At 42.7% G+C, this 16,641-nt stretch overlaps 1 protein-coding gene across 2 annotated transcripts in view; it reads right to left on the bottom strand.

The window, feature by feature from the left end:
* The window catches only part of CYTH3 (cytohesin 3), a 105,695-nt gene extending 97,671 nt beyond the window's left edge, over window positions 1-8,024 (bottom strand). For both annotated transcript variants that reach the window (XM_059716712.1, XM_059716713.1), the window contains exon 1: window positions 7,923-8,024. In XM_059716712.1, the coding sequence (XP_059572695.1) occupies window positions 7,923-7,950 (28 nt within the window). In that variant the 5' untranslated portion in view covers window positions 7,951-8,024. The remainder of the gene's footprint in view (window positions 1-7,922) is intronic.
* Window positions 8,025-16,641: the final 8,617 nt, after the last annotated feature.

Genomic DNA, 16,641 nt, shown 5'->3' with positions numbered 1-16,641 from the left:
AAGGAAATTAAGCACACTAAGCATGAGCTGATAAGTAGACACACTCAAAGAGGTATCAGTCCAACATTTTAATCTTGACAGAAGAGCAAAGAGCAACTTCTGAGCTTAGAGTTGGTAGTTCAATTTTTAATTGTAGATTATATTAGCCAGAGGTAAAGTGTAAAGGGAAAAGAAAATGAGGCTAAGAGAAAATGAGACTAAGAGCTCTGCGAACATCCACAGAATGGAAGTGGGGTGCAGGTGGAGATGAGGATCCTCCAAAACACAAAGTAAACAGGTAGGAAGAGAATCAGGAGACAAATTCATAGAATCAAGGTAGGACATGGTTGGTGCCTCTACACAACACATTTACTGAGTTGACTAATCAGCTCTGCAGTAAACATCTTGGCATCTACACATGCAGCCCTATTAGGCCACAGGAAAGTAATAAACTCCATAGAGTAGGTAGAGTTTTTTGTGCACTGCAGCTGGCCTGCCCCTTTGTGCACAGCACCTTGAGCACCCTTGTACCTCAGCCAGCCCCTCTGCAGCATGCTGAGATGAGTTGGAATCGCATTGGGCTGATAGGCTGACCCCCTAGGCCCCCTGCCAGCTGGGGATGCTCTGACCCAGCTCAACACGCTGTGGTCCAGGGCACCATGTGTAAACATGGCACCCAGAAACAATAAACTCCAACATGATACGTGCCAGAGTTTATTGTGTCATATTAATATGCAGGTGTAGTTGCACCCTATTTCAGAAAGAACATGATCAGTGGTGTTAAAGGCAATTCACAGATCAAGGAGGATGAAGATAAAGTACTGGACATGAACTCTGGCTAGCAAGTGATCACAGACTTTGACACAAACAGTTCCAGTGGCATGCAAGGAGTAGAAGCCAGCTTGAAGATCTCCAGGCAAGACTCATAAAGAGCGTGTTTAACTTGGAGATGAAGCAGTAGCTAGAGACACAAGTCAGGTCACGGATACGATTTAAGGTGAGAGAGACTAAAGCACATTTGCTTTATGAGGGAGAGCCAGGAAAGAGCTATAAGTTCAGGAGCAGAGTAAATGAATGGATAAGTGGGGGATTTCAAGAGACTAAATGGTCCCTGAAGCAAGTGGGGTTTTAAAGGACAACAGCAGATACCAATTCAGCAGGTTTGTAAGAGAAAAAGAGAAGACAAGCAGAGGTAAAGGGGAAGTCGATTTCCTTTTTTCAGCTTTCTCTTGGAAGAAATCTGCAAGATGCTCTGTAGAGAAAGGGAGGTAAGGTATAAGGTGAGTTTAAGAAATTCAACTTGTTGAACTGCAGTGCGTATTCTGAAAAGATATCCAATTCCAGATCTCTGGCTGGTGTTGATTATCATAACTCCAGTGGTATTAAGTTATAGAGAATCTACCATAGCCCCAAGTTGTTCAAAGAGTGAGCGTAAACTATCCATCAGAACATTTGTACACTGTGAGTGGCCTTCTTTTTCTTTCTGGTCATCTACCTAGCCTTACCAGCACTTCATATACAGATAGCCTTTCTATTTCCCAGTAGCCTGAATTTATAGTGTGAATGTTTACATATGTATGGAGACTGAGCACACACAGTGCACTATACAGTGGCTGCTTAATGTACCTGGCTACACACACAGCCTTTTTGCTGGTATGTAGTTAGCTCAAACCCACAACTAGCAAGTATTAAGCTTCAGGAGGAGACAGAAGGCTTTCACATGTTTTGGCTGTAATAGCTGAGTGGTTAGGGCATTTTCCCACTCCCCACAAGGAAACCAGAGACCTGGGTTCTACATGCCCTTTGCCCAGAAGGGGTTTGAACCTGAACCTCTCTAGCCACCATGCCACTGATCAGGCTTTATTAAAACCTTCCTCTCGTGTTCCTTTTGAAGCTTGGCCCTGGGCAGCCATGAGCAAAAGATACATAGAAAGTATGTGGCACCTGGAGAAAAAGAACAAATCGGAGGGTGTGTAGGTCAACGAAGTGACTGCTAGGCTGGAAGGGAAGGAGACTTCAGTTTTATCCTGGAGACTTGCCCACAGTGAGGCAAGAATTGTCCCACATTCATTTTTGTTCCCTAATGACTACATGAAATACAAGGGGAAGAGATTCAGCCACAAAATAAATACTAGAAAATGCCTGACCTGTAGCATGATGGCTAGAGTGCTACATTGTGAAGTTCAAGAAACCTAGGTTCAAACCCCCTCTGGGTGAGGCCCTACAATTCATGTCTCTGGTGTTCCAGACAAGTAGCCTACTTCCTCAGCCACTGGGACCAGAATAAAGTGGGCTCTCTTTACTGCCCAGCTATGTAATAACATAGCCAAAAACACTGGCTACCTGCATCTAATGGCCAAAAACACTATACAGACAACTAAAAGGAAGAAGAATTAACTTCTACCAGATTTAACTTTCAGCACCTTGATTTTGTTATGCCTTTGAAAATTTAAAAAACTTTCTAGTATCAAGTATCTCCGCCCTACCTAGCTGCTGTATTTCTGTGATCTCTTTGACAAGGGAACAGAGTGAGTTCTTGGTGTTTTTCATTATAAAATGTAATTTCCAGGCCTCAGAATTCTTGTTGCTCTTTTTTGAATGCACTCCAAGGTTTTCAACTTCCTTTTAGAAGTGTTGGCACCTGACTTGGACACGATCTTCCAGCAGCAAGCTTACCAGTGGCATATGCAAAAGCAATACCAAGCAAGCCTCTACTTGATATTCTTCAGTTTGTCCAGTCAAGTATCATTTTAGCCATTTTAAACTACAGTCCTACGTTAAAGCCCATAATCAGCTGGTTGGCTACTATGATTCCCAGTCACACACAAGTCCCTTTTCCTAGATGTATAACCTTGCATTTCTCTATTATTACAGATTTCACTGCAAGAGCATACAATAACATCCAAGTATTTGTGTTTATGTATTGACACCATATAAAGTTGCAAAGATTGTTAAACCTGACCAGTAATATCAAAAAAAAAAATTGGATGCTTATCTTGCTGAGATCCTATGACCCCAGCTGACTTCCTGCCTTCGGGCGGGGGGGCTGGACTCAACAATCTTCCGAGGTCCCTTCCAGCCCTAATGTCTATGAAATCTATGAAATGTCTTATGTTTTCTTCAAGATGTTTGTTAAAAACATTGATTACCACTGGGCTAGGAATTAATTCTTATCAGGCCCTGTTAGCAACACCCCCCCGCCTGAGGATTCCCATTAAAGGTTACATTTCAAAATATGTTCGCCAGACTTTTTCATTTTAATACATTCCATATTGATTTCACAGCGCTTTTAATCTGAATCGCATATAACAAGGTAATATAAGTACACTGCTGTCAGTTATTTGACACTACTATAGCTACTACAGTTACTCTTGCAACCAATTTGCAATTTCAAAGAACAGGATTGATTTAGCCAAACAAACCAAGCTGCTTGGCATTAATTACACTTCCATACTTTATTGATCAGCTACTTCTTTATTTTCCCAAGGATCAATGTCAGGCTAACTGGTCTACATATTATACACATTCTATTTGCTCTTTTTAAAATTATTGGCACAATATTAGCTTTCTTCCTTTGAAATTTCCATGGAATTTCATTAAAAATTAACAGCAATTCTCCAGAGTACCTCTTGGCCAACTCTATAACTATGAATACAGCTATGAAATCAAACTTATTTAACAGATGCTATTTGACAGCCTCCTTCATTACTGCTGCTATATGAAGCGCACCATGCCAGTTTTCATTCCCAATACAGAACAAAAACACACATACATGGATGCAGTGAATGTGCAATTCACATGGATTTTTCAGTGCACAGTCTTTCCTATGTGCCTGTTGAAGGCAAAAAGATAACTACAGGACATAGAAGGTTGACCTGAATCTAAGGTTACTTACTGCTAACTCCTATACTTCTTAATGTTTTTTTTAGACATTTACTTAACTTTTTTCAGAAAGTTGGCTTGAGTATTCAATTCACCATCCTTTAACCTACAAATATACCACTGCACTTCTCTATCGGAGCCAAATGTAAACCAATTTGCTAAATCTACTTGGTCAGGAAAACTATTCTGTGGCCTGTGTGAAATGAACTGGCGGTTTCAGTCTAGTTCCTGGTGGACAGGTGCCCACACCACAGAAACCAACACTGCACTTGGCACCACTGTTGGCAGTTTCAGCAAAGAGGCCAAAGATCAAGAATCTAGAGAGTGAGTTACTCTCTAACCCAAACAGATGCCTCAAAGTTCAAGACAAAAGTACACAACTGGGGAACCATGTGGGGAAACTCACATAGTCAGGAGCACAAACTGTGGCCCTTTTCTTTTTCTTTTTTTCCCCACAGGGAGGATTTGCATTCCTTTACATGTTAATTCTGTGAAAGGACATGAATTAAGTTAAACACATACATGTAAAAACAAAAGCCATACTCATTACTAAAGACTGATGATGAATGCTAGGTCTTGCCATCTTCACAATCTGAACCATCACTAATCTGAACAAGGAGAACATGAAGCAACTGCATGACTGGATTCAAACTCAAGAAAATTGAGTAATTACAATAGCAGAACTAAAGATGGTAGTCCATATAACTGGAGTTATACTCTGACATAACTTTTTATTCATAATTATTTTAATAATTTAATAATAATTTCAAATAATGAAAGAAATCTCAAGATTACTTACAATTTATGTGTATACAGAAAACAACACCTGGTACTCACCGTAATACTCAGAGCAACCACCTCAGTCAGATACCTGACTGCACCTGACTGAAATTAAGATAGGATTAATTACCATATTACTGTATGATATATATCATTAGTAATTAATATGACAGAAGCCTAAATCACTAAGAATATAATTTCAAACAAGCTGGGTAGGAGCAGGGGGAGGAAGGAGATAAGGATTATCTCCCAATTTAAGTGTGGTACAAAGATCCTTGTAATTAGAACACAACAGAAGGTTGAACAAATAGTAATTCATTTGGATCATATCCTAACCCTGGCGCATGCACAAAGACCCTACTGAAATCAAATCAAAGCACCAAAATAGTTTTGTATGAAACCAGAAAGTATAATATAGACCTTTTTACCCACATTTAAACTACATGGAGAAAAAATAATAATAACAAATAACGAGCATGTCCTGAATTAGCATCTGCTCCTCCATCAAATCTCCTTAAAATAATAACTTCTAACCTTTTATCCACAGATCTTAAAGCATTTTACAAAATGCTTTAAGGACATAAGCAGAGCTACCTCCACTGTACAGATAAGGAACACAAGGAAAAGGAGGTGAACCAAGTTCACAGCAAACCGGTGACATACAAAAATGTGTCTTCTGGATCCCAGTCCAATGTCCTAACCATTCAGTCACTCTCTCCAGTTCACTTACTTTGTGAATTTAATACACAGTTTGTGGGTCTTCCAGGCAAGACTACTGTTAACTCAGCATAAAGCTGACTAGATTTCAAAACAACTCTTTACTTTTCACCTGCATTCTACTGACAGAAGAAAACCATTTCTTTCATTCTATGTCATTCCCAAAAATGAGTTATTTTTAATAAGTGAGTTTATCATATTGTATTAGTGAATGTATTGATCATGCAAGAAAAGACCTAATGCTGTTTTTCTTGTGATTTTTTTTACTTAATATTCCCAGGAAGCTAATGTAACTGTTCACAAACTTATTGTAAAACCTCAGCCATTTCGTTAACTTAGTCTATAACCTAATGAAGACAACCAAAGGATGGTAACTGTATAGTCAACTAGATTTTTTATTTATTTATTAAAGACGTGACAAGTTATCTGGGGGAAAAAACTGAATTTGACTGCTTTGGCGACAAATACATGCATTTTGAGGTCCCAATCTTTACAAAACTGTTAACTGTTTCAAAGCCAATGGACTTAGTGGGAGATGAGGATGCTCAGAACCTCAAAAAGGGTCTGTCTTCATATAACAGAATTGGACTCAAGGGTTAAGAAACCAGTTTTTCATTTGGTCCACAGTACTGAAATGTCTTTTGAGCTGAGACAAACTTAAATAAAGGAAAGATATCAAGTTAATTATATTCAATATTAATAAGCATATTAATGCAACCTCAGTACAGGTGAAAATTCAATCATATAGTATAAGCATACTAATTTTTTTGAACAGGAAGATTTTATTTACTACTATTTCTGCTGTTCACTATTAGAATGTTTGGTATTAGAAATTTTCAAAGTAAATATCAATCTGCACTTTTAATGCATTTTTTGCTTTTTCATTTTTTAAGGAAAGTTAAATCTATTGTTGACGAAACAAGTAAGAGAAATAATGGATGAGAATATTCACGTTTGCAGACACTGTTTGTAGGATGGTTTTCTGTGATGCTACTGATTCATCAAGATATTTTTTTCCCCGCTTATCAAAACACTCGCTATACCCGCTTGATTCCAGATCCTATTACCTTTACAGCGCATCTACACATGCATTTAAGCGCGACAAAATTCAATGAAGATTAAGCTAATACACATTAAATAATTTTTGGCACATGTCTATAGATGCAAGGACTAGGCACTACAGTTGGTGCATTTGGCACCAAGTCCCTGCAACCCTGCCATGTGCCCCTAGCGGCTGGGCAGCCCTGGGCACTAAAGTTAGTGCCAGGTTGTGTCTATACGTGCCATACTGTGCTTTAACTAAAAGCACCTAAATTTGATACCTGCATTAGCCTAATTTTGCCATTTTTAATGGGCATTAAGGGCATGCACATGTAGATACATGCCTGTTTAGGCTAATGCGCATTAACATGTCTCATGCAGACATGCCCACAGTGCTGAAGTATTAATCATACTGCTTTTAACTACTGCTTCACATATTTATAAAGAAACAAAAACATTCATTCCTACCAGATGATGGTTGTTAATCAAGAGTTCTAACTAAACTGAACTACTTCATCTTGGAATACCACCACCGATCTGGACTACACCTAGGTAGCATCTTTATTGCTGCTGATATTCAAGATTTGACAATTCAGACAAAAGCTAAATACACAGAATGCACTGAAATTAAATAGAAACTCTGCAAATCTGGTTTGAGGTTTCTTAAATTGTGTTGATGCACAGTCTTAAGCCTTGAAAGGCAGTAGCTGTATTAAAGGATGCTGCAAAACCTATGTCACTATTTTCTAAAAGGTGTATTTGGAAACACCAGCGTACTGTGTCTTGAAATCATCTACCCTGTTTAAACTGGAAGAACCACTCAGTGATTACCATCGCTTCTACACTAGGATGACACACACAAACACGAAGCTGTTGCAGAACATAATTATCCTCTTGACTGTACATTTGCTGCAAGGTACACATCGTTTTTGCCGGGAGCAGCAGATACCTAGAGAAAGCGCAAGGGTTTCATTGTGAGAACAAGCGCCCGGCTGTCAGCGTGACACCGCGGGGGCAAGTCGACTGCACCGCTCGGCCATCTGTAGACAAACACACCGACTGCTTCTGTCCCTCCGCTCGTACCCGACACAGGCTGCCTCTCTTCCTTTCTTCAGGCTCTTTGCAACACCAGCACTTTTCTTTCCCAGCACTTCCCTGAGCAAATGTGGCTTCGTTTTTCCCCCCTCCCTCAGAAATGCCTGACCTTTGTGGGGGGCGAGGGAGTCAAGGGGGCCAAGAGCCTCCAGCCGTCCCCGGCCCAGCCGCCCCCGCACCCGCGATGGCAGGAGCCGCCACCCGGGACCCCGCTGCCACGCGTCTCCTCCCACAGCGCTTGGCCGCTTCGTGCCCACAGCCACGCGGGGAGACGCGTGAGGGGAGCCGGGGCGGCGGCTGAGGGAGACCGTGCGCAGGGGAGGCACACGGGCAGGCTGGGCTCGGGGCAGGCGGTGGCAGCGGCGAGGCGAGGCGAGGGCCCCGGCCCCTGCCCGCGGCCTGCGCACCGGCCCGGCCCCGCCACTCACCGCCTCCTCCGCCGCCCTCCTCGTCCATGCCGGGCGCTGCGTCCCTCGGCGCCGTCCGCCGCCCGCCGCCAGCGACAACCCCAGCCCCAGCCGCCGCCCCGCGATCCGCCCCCGCCCTCATGTGACCGCGCGGGGAGGGACCGAGCCGCCGCTCCTGGCGCCGCCGGGCGGCCCGAGACGCGCGGGACACGGGCACCCTCGCCGCGCCGAGCCGCGCCGCGTTGTGGCAGCCCCGGGCAAACAGTGCCGTGTGGCGCCGCGTCCGCACACTGGCGCCCGGCCCCGAGCCGCGGAGGCAGCGCCCGGCCTTGGCTGCGCACACGAGCCGAGGGGCCGCGAGGGGCAGCGGGGCTGTGGGGCAGCGGGCCTGCGGGCAGGGCGGCTGCAGAGCAGGGGCTGGGGGGCCACTTGCCAGGGGACGGGGCCTGCGCTGGGTAGCGCGCCCCTTGCCGGTTCTTCCCAGGGTTTTATCGCTCGCCACCGACCCAACTGGGAAAACGGGCAACTGGGTTGGCAGTGCAGCGGGCCGCGAGCCATAGCTGCAGGCATTGGCGCCGCAGGTGCACGTGCACCCCCTGAGACTGGCAGCGCACCCCCTGCGGTCGTGGGCCGACACCTCGCACCCCTCGCCATCCACGCTGCGGGTGGCGTCTGTGGGAGGTCCTCGATCGCTGGTCAGCTCTCACCACCTTCCCCACCGCTGACACCACCATGACCGCCTGTGAGAGTGCTCCACTGCCAACACCGCTGCCACCGCCGGTAGCTGGTCGCTGTGTCCCCCCCAGGCCTCGGGGGCACGCATTGTTCAAGGCTGCAGGTCCTTTCTGCAGCCCCCTGAAACCACTGCGGTCAGTCTGGGCTGCTTCGTGGCCCCCTCATGTTTGTACATTTGCTGAGACCCCCCCCCGTTCAACACTGTATGGGGGCTAAATATCCGCTTCTCCACGAGCACCCAAGAGTGTCAGGGAGACGCGTTTTTCATAGTAAGTTTACATACAGGCAACCCCCATTTAACGCTGTTTCACTTAATGCTATTTCATTATAACGCTCATTTTAAATTGATACCTGATTTCACTTAGCGCTCTGCAAGTTTCGTCATAATGCTCGTGGTCACCATCTTAGGTCATTAAAAACAATTGTGGTCTCCGTCTTGGGTAGTCAAATACTTAACACTCGTTTCATTTGATGCTCAGTTTTTCAGGAACCAAGTAAGAGCGCTAAGTGAGGGTTGTCTGTACTGCGCATGTGACATGCTCACCTCAGAATCCTTTTTATGGGATTTGTCAGGCCCATAGTGCTGCTTTCAGGACCTCAGACCTTTTGAAGGAGCTGGGGTGACAGTATCCAAACCCACACCGGTGAACAGAAGCATCCACACAATAGAGAATAGAATAAAGTCTCTTTTGTTATTTTACTCTTAATCATTTGATGTCAATATTTTATACAGAGAAGAAGGTGTGGGAAGGAAGGGGTCAGCAATGAGGAATATGCATTATTTAATTTTCCTACAATATGAGGTGTGTGCCACTATAATTATCTTCTATAATAAATTATTTCCTATAATATAGGAAAATTAACTTACATTAACATGACCTGGTGTTGGTCAGGTTAGAGCACAGGAAGTTGTATCAGTGCCACCCACCTTGTAACACCACTGCTTAGAGGTGGTAATTATGGTATAATCAGTTTTGCTGAGACTCAGGCTAGGTTCAAAAAAGTCCAAGGTGGAATTGGTCTAAATTACGCAGTTTTCTGTAAGCAGCGTAGTTTAGATTGGTAGCAAACAGAACATGTTTGCCCTTTGGTGGGATTGGCAAATCATAGATCTGGTTCTGCCATTTTTAATCCATCTATATGTGCCGAATTTCTGTTCTGTTACAGGTATAGACCCGTTTCTCATGACTTATGCTGTTCAAGTGTAATGTCTGTACCTGTCCCTAGTGTTTGGCTCAAGTAACCTCTGCACAGGAAACTTTTTTGCTCTGTGAGAAATCATGTAAATCTCATCCACCCTTTAAAATAGTCCTCTTATTTTATTTTCTTAATTAAATTGTATTACATGTATTTATTACCTTCCACATAGAAACAATAACATGATTACACAGTACAGTAGTAGAAGAAAGGAGATGTTTAAAAGGTGCATATTTAACAATATAGTAATCAGGTTTTAATACAATTGAGCAAAATTAAAATTTGACTGTACACAGATTATTGGCTTTTCATTTCACCTCTATTGCAGTGCCTGCCTAGATGCATTATCTTGTATTACTGCTTTTGTTTGTCACTAGTTTTTTCCTCTGTGCTTTTTCAGTTGAACTTAAAATTATTATTCCTTTTTGTTCCAAGTTAAACTCCAATGCAAAAAAAATGTAAGAAAAATCAAACCACAACAGAGTCCTCCCTCCAACTCATTCAATGGAAAAACTCCCATTGACTTCAATGGTGCAAACAGCAACTGAAAAATATATTTTTCCATTAGGAAGTGCTTAGATACTACAGTAAAGAGATGTTTTGCAATTAGTTAGGGCTAGAAATCAAAGTTTGTACTGTATAAAATTCCCTGACTTCAGTTCAGGTTCTACTTACAGGATTATTCCAGTTAATCTTTACATAGTAGTGAGAGAGAGAGAGAGAGAGAGAGAGTGTGTGTGTGTGTAAGAATTTATAGAATTTATTAAGATCAAACCCTTTGCTTCTCTACCTTACCTTCCATATGTGTCAAATGGGATTCATACTGCTCAGCTGTAATGTACCTTTTAGTCCGTTTTTTTTATTCCATTATAAATCTGTTTTCTCCAACTGTCATTTTCATCTTTGTATCATTTTACCCACAGAGATGAGTGCCTCTTTAATATCCACTTTATATTCAAAATTAATTATTCTGCAAATAGAACAGGATCAGGTTTCTCTTCTGGAGCCCTGGTGAGTATTATATTTTGGACCCTGATTTCCCAGGTGCACTGTTTCCCTTTACACTGTATTGTTGTTTTAAATCAGCTTTCTAAAGGCTGCGTGTTCTTTATACTTTCCTCTATCAAGTTATGTCTCATTTTTCTCACATTTTCATATTTAATTAATTTTGGATTCAGACATATTATATGTTATGCTCTTAGAATTTCAGAACCTGCTATTCAGTGTAAAAAAATATCTTTTATTGAATTGCCTTAATCTTTAGGACAGCTAAAAATCTTCCAGGAACTTTGAAGTTGGCACAGTTAGTCCTATTAATTGTTGACAGACAGGTATTTGTTGGGTTTGAGGCAATCCAGTTTGTCTTACTTTCTTTTTTAGGTTTGGTTCAATTTTGTCTTTTTTGTTCATTTATCACCGCTATTTTGCTTAACAATTTTCATTAAGTAGTAATTTGCCATCTAATATTTTTTCCATTACAGGCCAGATGTTACTTGATGTGATACTCCCAGTTAGAGAGCTAATATGCGACACATGCACCATTTATACCATAGAATCATAGAGAACTTGGACTTCAAGAAGTCATCTAGTTCAGTGGGGGTCAACTATTTTAGCAGGCATAACACAAATTAGCCCTACACCCTTCCCCACGTGCCTCTCCAATCCCCTTCCTCTGTTCAATTTGCTGCTCTACTTTCTGCTTCCTGTCCTGTGGTTCCTGCCTGATCTCCTGTTTTGCCTTATGCTCCCTGCCCTATCTGCTGCTGTGCTGGCTGTCCCCTCTCTGATCTGCTGCATGTCACACATACAGGCTGCCTGTGCCATTTTTGGCACTTGTGCCACAGGTTGGCAACCCCTGATCTAGTCCTACCCTCTCCTAAAGGTAGGATCATTCCCATCTAAACCTATACAAGTGTTTGTCTAACCTATCCCTAAAACTGCATAAACAACCTTCTTGCACAACTACCAACCACAATGCCCAAAAACATTGGGCATTTAAAAAAAAAAACCAAACACATAGTAACTTGCTACTGGTAAAGCAGGGGAATGAGGTCTCTATTAATGCTCTGGCACCATGAACGCTGCGTGCCCCTGGAGGCTGGGGAGGCACAACAAGCTCCTGCAGGTGGCAGCAGGACCATGGCAGCAGCAAGTGGGGAGCTTCCACAGGCGGCTGTGGTGCTGTCGGTGGCAAGGGAGAGGGCTGGTGACTGCCGACCAGTGGTTAGCAACCACCTGCAGACACTGCCAGCAGTGGCAGCCAGTGCCCATCACAGACCACCTGCAGGCGGTGTCAGCAGCAGGGGGGCAGTGGCGAGTGGCCACCGCCCGCAGATGCTGCTGGCAGTGTCGGCAGTGCCTTTTTGCAAGGGGTGCACTGCCACACTCACGGCACTCCTGCACCCCCTACACATCACCAGTGCCTGGCACTGCAAGGACAGGAAGCAGTTTGTTAAAACAAGTTTGATGGATTCAAAGAAGAAGACCATGTCCCCCGCTACAGAGGAAATCAGTCTATGCTGATATGACCATGGGGATAGGGGGGGAATTCCTCCCTGATCCCAAATATAGCAGCTGGACTGACCCTGAGTGGAGGAGCAAGACCTTAGCCAAGAACCTCCACCTTTTCTAAATCCCAGCAGGACCATTGGCATATCTCAGTCAAAATGGTGTGTGACCATCAAATTGGAGTTAACTAGCTGAACAGGCTGGATATTAAACTAGACTATCAAAGGAAGAATAACAAAAAAGATACTAGTGAATAAAAATACATTTTCCCCTTTATTTTTTTTATCAAGTGTAGAAGTAAAAAAGTCCTGGTAGGTAAACATATCTTACCTCTGCAAGCATCATTTCCATTTTCCCTTCTTACTATTTAATAATCATTGCAAACTGTCAAACATTCTTTGTACATGCAAAACAAAGATGAATAAGATTAATGTTATTCTGATAAGCTTCCTCTTTTGGTTGCTTATCAATTTCCATTTTATGCTGTTAGATTTTTGTAAGTAGTGTGAGTCTAATCAAAGGCATGAGCTGTAGGAACATTTATAAAAATGGATAGCAAGAGGAAACTAAGTGATCATTAGACTACAGGAGTTGAATATATTCAGGATTGTACTTTCCTTAGCAAAAAGAAACCAGATATTTCCCACTGTGGCATTGGAATTACTTCAGTATCAGAAACAGGGATTTGGGAAGAATCCTGCAAAGCTTATTCAAGAAGGTAGTTCTGTCTTGCACAAGTTGTCCTATTGCATGTGTACTCAGATGAGACATAGTCATTCATTTGCCAGACTTGAGTCTTATATATACACCAATTTCCATTTAAGTCAATATAAGTTTTATCATTAATTTGTAAGGGATTGTTTCATCCCAGTGAATATAAGTATTTTGGTAAACTGGAACTCTTGGATTTGTTAATCAAGTTATTCATAAGATTTGACAAGTCACACAAACACTTCAATATTATTTTAATATGTTACTCTTATTAGAAATAATAATGCTGTTGTGTTAAAGGATCTTTCTGTCTTAGGTTGAAAGAAGCAAAGAGCTTAATATAATGATAAAAAGAAGCAGCAGCTGGTAAATTCCAGACAGTAATATCTTAGCTCATAGTAATCCGTCTTTTTTTTTAAGATTTCTTCATCACTACTTGTACTATCTGTTATTTATGAACCCCTGAGGCAAACTGGGTCACTTCCTCTGTCTGGCAGCTGGGTTTTAGTACTGGATTGTTTATTAGCATTCTTATGCTGTAAACACGCATTATATTTAGTCTAAGTTGCAAAACCATATCTACAGAAAATCCTGTTTGCTGGTTGTCATTTCATTCAAATAGATATTTCATACAATTCTTTTTGCTGCTGAGGCAAACACTATAGCGGCTTAACAAACCAGCCACCATTTCTGAGTTGCATTTGCTTGATATATAATATATAGCTACAAAGCTGTTTGATTTTAAAATAGTAAAACATATTTCTAGACTTTCAGAAGTAAAGGAGCTGTACTAAACATGATCATCACCTTAGGACTTTGCCCACTATTCTTTCCAAAGGCACTTTGTTAATCTGATGCCGTGGCTTTCTTCTTCATGGCTTATTTCAAATACAGTTTCTCAACATATTTTGGTCTTTTTTTTTAAACTGACAGAAGTGTGTGAGGGGTAGTAGTGAATATACTGTCATGTACCACAAATTTTACAGGTTTAGATGCCCTGTGCTGGGAGTGCTTCTAGTATCTAACAATAGTAAACTTGCCAGTGCTTCACTGACTAAACTATATCAGAATGTCCCAATAAGGAAAACAAACCAAGTAAAGAAGGATAGAATTCTCCACTTAATCTGAAATGCTATCCTCGGAAATATACTCTGCATTAGAGCATACTATGAATTAGTTCTGCCTTTATTAATTATGTATACATGCCATACATACATGAGATGCTCTTCAGTGGGAGTATTGTACCTAAAAAACATCAGCCAACAAAGAAGGACCTCAATATAAAGGACAGAAACCAATGCAAAACAAGAAAGTAGATGGTCTCTTGCATTTGGACTGATTCATAAGAAGTTTGTAAGGATTTTATGACAGAGGAGGATGAAAAAACTTTGCATACATTAAGTGGAAGCTTGTTCCAAGAATTCAGGGTGGAGTAGGAGACATGAAAGAGAGAACAAGTAATAGATATAAAAAGGGTGGATGGCAGTGACGCTTGGCAGTGAATGGTAGTGCTGGAGGAGATGAGGGTGTGAGCTGAGTGACGGATTATTCAGCACAAATTCATTTTTGTTTACTATATTTTATAGATTTTTAATTTTTGAAAAATGTCCTTACTGCTCTGGGTTAAATTTTATTCTAAAAATATTATCAGTCATAAGCTGATTTTTCCTTTCCAATAGTTTAAAATGGGTTCCCAACTACCGGGCTGCCGCAGGTTGGCTGCTGGACTGTGGCTTCTGCTGCCAGCAGTCTTGTGCACTGTGCAGGGTTAAAACTGGGCGGCAGGGCAGCCCTGGGAAGGAGGCAACCAGCTTTGTGCTCCTCATCCCGCTCCCGCCACCATGGCTGCACCTGCCAAGGTGCTGCACACGCACCAGGAACCAGGGCCCGCACCAGGCTGGGCAGGACCCCCTATCTCCGCCCACGGTTAGGAGTGGGGGGATGCAGATGGGAAATTCCTGGGGCAGAGGACAGGGAGGAAGCTCTGCTGCTTGCTCCTAGAAAAGGCAGCAGAGACCCTTCTTCCTGGGCAGCCCCAGTTGGGTACCCCTGGGCCATCACCTGTGCAGCTGCCTCCCCTGCAGGATCCCACAGTGCCCCAACTCAGTCTGATCCATGCAACCCTGCTCCCTGCCCCATTAAATTTAAATATGTAAATTACATTTGAATATGTAAAATAGATCTTTTGCTGGTCCACAGTATAAAAAAGTTGGGAACCCCTGGTTTAAAAAACCATAAAGTGAAAAGACAAGTAGAAGCATGGCATTTGGCCTTGAAAGTGATCGAAGTTTGATCCTTAACTGCTAATTATGCAGCAGTTAGTTGCCACAATGACAAGGACTATCACTGACTAAATTTCTTAGTGAGCTTTTGTGATAGGGGCAATGCCCCAAAGGAGAACTCACCTTAAAGGGAAGCGCTCCCGAGCTGGTGGGATGCGATGGAAAACCGGAAGTCCAGTGGGAGCAAAACCATGGCAGAGAAAAATGCTACGGCAACAAAAGAAGGAAAAAAAAAAAGAAAAGACAACTGGTCCAGGAAGAGCTGGGGTCAGCTCCAGCCCCAGCATGGACCCGTTTTGTGGCAGCATGCCAGTGCCTTTGCTACCTGGCCCATTAGGGCAGACATAAAAGCTTCACTGGGAGCAGAGTTGAGAGGACTAGAAGTGAGGTTTCCGGTGGGGCCAGAAGAGCCCCAAGAAAGAAGGAGCTCTAGAGAGGAGCAGTGGTGGCTGCCCCAGGAGGGGGCACACAAAGAAGAGAAAAGCCCACAAGGGCTAAGGTACACACCTGAAGAGGAGGTGTGGATCCCAGATGCCTCCAGACGGGATTGGATGGCTAAGAACCCTGCAAAGGGAAAAGAGAGCCAGGAGTCTGGATCAAAATAACTACATAACAGAGAAGCAAGGATGTTACTTGTAACAAGGTAACCCAGGGATAGCAAAGACCACAAGCAAGTCTTTTCTATGGCAGGGAGCTCAGGCCAAGTGAGGGCCGTACCCTATTTTCCTTTAAAGTCGAAAGAACCAAGACAAAAAATTGCGACCGTAGCTCACCTTAGAGGTGAGCAGAAGATAACATCTTAAGGTTGGTGTAAGGTGGGGTGTAGGGGAGGCGGAGCCCCAAATTGGAAAACTGAACAAGCCTGGTTGCAGAAGTCCCCAGGAAAGGTGGGACATAACATCTTACTCCCAGTAATAACTTATTTTTCCAACAAAGATGTGGCAGGCAAGAACCCCCGTGAAAGCCTTCTAAGGCAAATACTTCAACACCGAACTGTCCGGGTCCCAACGAAACGGCAAAGCCTGAGAGGTCCCTAAGAGCTAGGCATATGAGCAAACGCCACGGGAATTTATAGTCTTTTAGGAAGTGTTATATGGAGCAGACAGAGCTTTTAGAATGTTATATATATTTTTAATTAACTACTTTTCTTACTACTGAGTTCAAGATTTGGCTGCTAATTTGCACAACCTAATGTAAGATTATTAATAGGAAAAAATTAATACTTTTTGCAAAAGTAGGCATCTCAAATGTCTCTATTTAAAATAAGCATACACAGAAAAAGGATTTTGGGTATTAAATTAGGAAAT

The sequence above is a fragment of the Alligator mississippiensis genome, chromosome 13 (assembly GCF_030867095.1).
Source record: "Alligator mississippiensis isolate rAllMis1 chromosome 13, rAllMis1, whole genome shotgun sequence".
NCBI classification, from domain to species: Eukaryota; Metazoa; Chordata; order Crocodylia; family Alligatoridae; genus Alligator; species Alligator mississippiensis.
The sequence above is the reverse complement of the archived record's forward strand: the minus strand, read 5'-3'. Positions and strand labels throughout refer to the sequence as shown.